Genomic DNA, 4,804 nt, shown 5'->3' with positions numbered 1-4,804 from the left:
CCAATTTATTGAATGACAGAAAGAATAGAAAAATGATGAACTGAAATAAATTCCATCAGAGTCTATCCAGGTAATAATTCTCCGCTGTCAGCTTTATCTTGGAGGTTTTCTTTAGAAGCTGCAGTCGCGGGAAAGAATGTTGTTAGCTTCCTTTGAAAGTAAACGTCCAGTCTGAGGTCTAAGCAACAACAAATCGGAAAAAAAGAGAAAAAAAAGTAATTCCAAAGAGTGCTCAGCTCCCAAAAGGGTGACAAATGCTTGTTTGCAAAAAAAAAAAAAAAAAAAGAAAAAAGAAAAAAAAAGGACCTTGAAATATTATTTGTTCGTTCATGGACTGCAACCAAAGCAATCAATAAACAAAAGCTTATTCATTGATTTCATCCTACGAGAACTTAATTAAATAAAGAGTTATTCAAATTGTGTTTTGCCCATTTATGATTAGATTGTATTTCTTTTCAAATTGTGGTTTTCCCCCTTTATGATTAGATTGTATTTCTTAGAATATCAAAATGTCCCCTTTCTTTTGACATTGCATTTTCATTTTCAGTGCTTGATTTAAACTGTGATAAACGCATTGACGGTTATGTTGGCTGGTGAGATTTATTGAAACGGATTCCATAAACTGAAGTATGCGCTGTGATTTTTATTTGCACGTTGCGTATTGATCTTGCACACTGGGAGATATCACTTTATGAATCGTTTGTTGATCGAGTGCAATAGAAGCCATGACACAAACACACACACACACACATATATATATATAAGCCATGTGTGTGTGTGTGTGTGTGTGTGTGTGTGTGTGTGTGGCCAGAACTACTACCCATTGCTGACGTCAAAGGTCGTGATCATATTTTGCTGATTATATTATGATCTGATATTGCTGTTGTATTATCAAATATAAAATCATGCTTTGGTTATACGACTTTGAATGTAAAAAAAAAGAAAGAAAAAAAGATAAAAGTTTACTTTTTTCGCCCTATCTGATATATGGACGATGAAAACAAATACCGCAGTACTACTGGATTACCGTTTTTGCAATCACATCAGTTTTGCAAACATCCAGATTTTTTGCAAACATCTCATTTCATCCTTTCAAAGTTCTTCGTCACTGAGAACAACTTCTCCATCCTCAATCAAGTCCTCGGCAGAACCGTCCTTGGTGAAGGCCAGCTTGTAGGATGCTCTGACGTTTTTAGTCTGACGCATTTTTCTGATGACACCCCAGATGATGACGGCAACAGCAAGAAAGGCGACAAAGACTCCGATGATGACTGCAACACACACACACACACACACACACACACACAGAGATAAAGACACAAAGACACACACAGAGACGCGCTCACACACGCACACACAAACACGCGCACACACACACACACACACACACACACACACTCCACTCACATGCATGTACACAAACACACTCCTTACGAAGTCCTTTAAGTAATTTCCTGTAACTGTATTTAGAGGGGTTTTTTTGTTTGTTTTTTTTGTTTTGTTTTGTTTTGTTTGTCTTCCAAATTTCACCCACATTTTTACCCTCATTTGCCCAGTTTCCCCCAACCCTCCATACATCCACATCTCCCACCCCTTCTAACCGATAATACTCAGATGTATTCATAAATACTTTAACAAAATGTCTTCAATCACCGATATGTGTGACGGGACATTAAACAAAAATTCCTCCACAAACACACTCACATGTATGTGGAAACACACTCACATGCATGTACACACACACACACACACACACACACACACACACACACACACACACACACACACACACACACACACACTTAGTTCATAATACTGCTTGCACTCCATGTAATTCATCTGTTTCTAAAATCAGTCACACATGAATTATAACTACAGTCCCACAGCTGACAGTCATCTCTTCAGTCTGGTTATATGAGTGGATATATATATATATATATATTATAAAAAAAAAATTCATTTCAACAGCTACATGCTTATTCCTGTAAAATATCTCTTCATCAAAATACTATAACACTGCCCTTCAAAAAAAAAAAAAAAAAAAAAAAAAAGAAAAAAAAAGAGAAAAAAAAAGAAAAAAGAAGAAAAAAGAAAGAATAAAAAGTTATCTAAGTCCGACTTCAACTTCATGTAATAATTATAACACACACACACACACACACACACACACACACAAGAACAGCGAACCCCAAATATGGAAACAAATTCACGAACAGCACCGCCACTAACATAATCATTTTCAAAGCTGGCCCACGAATTCGATCTCCAAACATAATAATAATTTTAGCCTAAACTTTCTATTTCCCACATACAACTGTATCACACATAACACAGGTTGAACGAATACATTATACCAGTGCTCACGTTTACAAATTTTTTTTTTTTTCAGCAAGCTTCCTTCACTGTGCCCAACTTCTACAGTTTCAGGAACTCTCCAGTAATTATATGAGTGGAAATCTTATTGGTCAGCAGCTGGATTTGCGTGGTTATTCCTTTATATTTCTTTTTATCACAACAGATTTCTGTGTGAAATTCGGGCTGCTCTCCCCAGGGACAGCGCGTCGCTACACTACAGCGCCACCCATTTTTTTGTATTTTTTCCTGCGTGCAGTTTTATTTGTTATTTCCTATCGAAGTGGATTTTTCTACGGAATTTTGCCAGGAACAACCCTTTTGTTGCCGTGGGTTCTTTTACGTGCGCTAAGTGCATGCTAGCACACGGGACCTCGGTTTATTCTCTCATCCGAATGACTAGTGTCCAGACCACCACTCAAGGTCTAGTGGAGGGGGAGAAAATATCGGCGGCTGAGCCGTGATTCGAACCAGCGCGCTCAGATTCTCTCGCTTCCTAGGCGGACGCGTTACCTCTAGGCCATCACTCATGTACCATGTCACTCCATCAAATAATTACTTACGTTAAACATTGTCCCACACTCATGACATCGGTTCACTGAGCCCTGCGTCAACTCATTCCATGAATTCAACGGATGCTTTGATTAGCGAAGCATAACAATGATAATGACAATATGTGCTTTTCAAAGCTGGTGACAAAACGGATGCTATACACACACACACACACGCGCGCGCGCGCGCGCACACACACACACACACATCCAACACCCACAGCAAACACAGACACACAGAGACACACAGTCACATACACACAAAAACACAATCAACACCCACAGCAAATACACACACACACACACACACACACACAACACGAACACACACACACACACACACACAAAACACCCCTAACCCCCAACACACGCACACACACACACACACATGATACTTTTTGCAACAAGCCAACCAGCATTCAGCTTAACACACACACACACACACACACACACACACAATCTACATCTATATACATATCCATATATCTATCTATCTATCTATCTATATCTATCTACCTATCTATATACACATACATATAAATGATTAAACAAATATATACATATAGATATATAATATAAATGAATAAACAAAGATATACAGATAGATATATACATATAGACAAAAATACATGGATATATATATATGTGTGTATATATATATATATATATATATATATATATATATATATGTGTGTGTGTGTGTGTGTGTGTGTGTGTGTGTGTGTGTGTGAGAGAGAGAGAGAGAGAGAGAGAGAGAGAGAGAGAGAGAGAGAGAGATAGATAGATATATAGACTGACAGATAGATACACACCCACCTCCAACACTAACGGAGCGATCAGCAGGAGGAGGAGGAGGAGGAGAGCGCAGGATGTGTGCCGTGTTGTTGAGGGACCCGTTGTTGGGGGCTGGGTCCAGGCCCAGGAGGTGACACATCAGGGGGTAGATGTCCACGATGCGGAACGGGTCGGCGTTCTTCACGCCCTTCCTGAAGGCCGGCCCCATGGCCATGAACATGGGGTACATGAACGGGTCGTATCTTGGGTCCCAGCCATGCTCTCCCTCTGAGGGGAAAAAAAAAAACAAAACAAAAAAACCTCCCAGTCTTCTTCTTTTTCGTTCGTGGGCTGCAACTCTCACGTTCACTCGTATGTACACGAGTGGGCTTGTACGCGTATGTCCGGTTTTTATTTTTTAAAATTTTTAAAATTTTTTATCCCGCCATGTAGGTAGCCATACTCCGTTTTCGGGGTGTTCATGCCGAGTATGTTCTTTTTTTTTTTTTTCCATAACCCACCGAACGATGACGTGGATTACAGGATCTTTAACGTGCGTATTTGATCTTCTGCTTGCCGTACACACACGAAGGGGGTTCAGGCACATAAAGCAGGTCTGCGCATAATATGTTGACCTGGGAGATCGGAAAAAATCTCCACCCTTTACCCACCAGGTGTCGCTACCGAGATTCGAACCCGGGACCCTCAGATTGAAGGTCCAACACTTTAACCACTTCGGCTAAAGCGCCCGTCCGATTCAAGGTGATTCCTATGTCGCATATTGTGTTGGTGAGTTTTTTTGTTTGTTCAAGTTTTAAGGAGATACGTGCGAACCACTATACACTACACCACATCTGCTGATAATAATAATAATAATAATACTGTATTCATATTGCGCCTTTCATTAAAATACAGTAATGCTCAAGGCACATTACATGAGTAAAATATTACTAAATTAAAAACTACACAAAATCGCAACCACATGTATAAAAAAAACCCAACCAAACAAACAAAGAAAAAAACCACCTCCAAACAGTCACCGTAAACAGCCGCGAACTGGACAAAATACCTTTTACGTAATTAAAAACCAAGCATGAAAGCATGCACAGACGAAATGCACACACACA

General features: G+C 39.5%; 1 protein-coding gene across 1 annotated transcript in view; it reads right to left on the bottom strand.

Annotated features, from left to right (window-relative positions):
• Positions 1 to 275: 275 nt before the first annotated feature.
• Positions 276 to 4,804, bottom strand: part of LOC143283018 (bis(5'-adenosyl)-triphosphatase enpp4-like) — a 12,232-nt gene continuing 7,703 nt past the window's right edge. Inside the window, exons 4-5 of the mRNA XM_076589009.1 lie at positions 3,720 to 3,965; positions 276 to 1,271 (exon numbers count right to left, since the gene is read on the bottom strand). Of these exons, the coding sequence (XP_076445124.1) occupies positions 1,093 to 1,271; positions 3,720 to 3,965 (425 nt within the window). The 3' untranslated portion in view covers positions 276 to 1,092. The remainder of the gene's footprint in view (positions 1,272 to 3,719; positions 3,966 to 4,804) is intronic.

This window comes from Babylonia areolata, chromosome 6 (genome assembly GCF_041734735.1).
Source record: "Babylonia areolata isolate BAREFJ2019XMU chromosome 6, ASM4173473v1, whole genome shotgun sequence".
NCBI lineage: Eukaryota > Metazoa > Mollusca > Gastropoda > Neogastropoda > Buccinidae > Babylonia > Babylonia areolata.
Note: the sequence above shows the minus strand (reverse complement) of the source record. Positions and strands in the feature narration are given on the sequence as shown.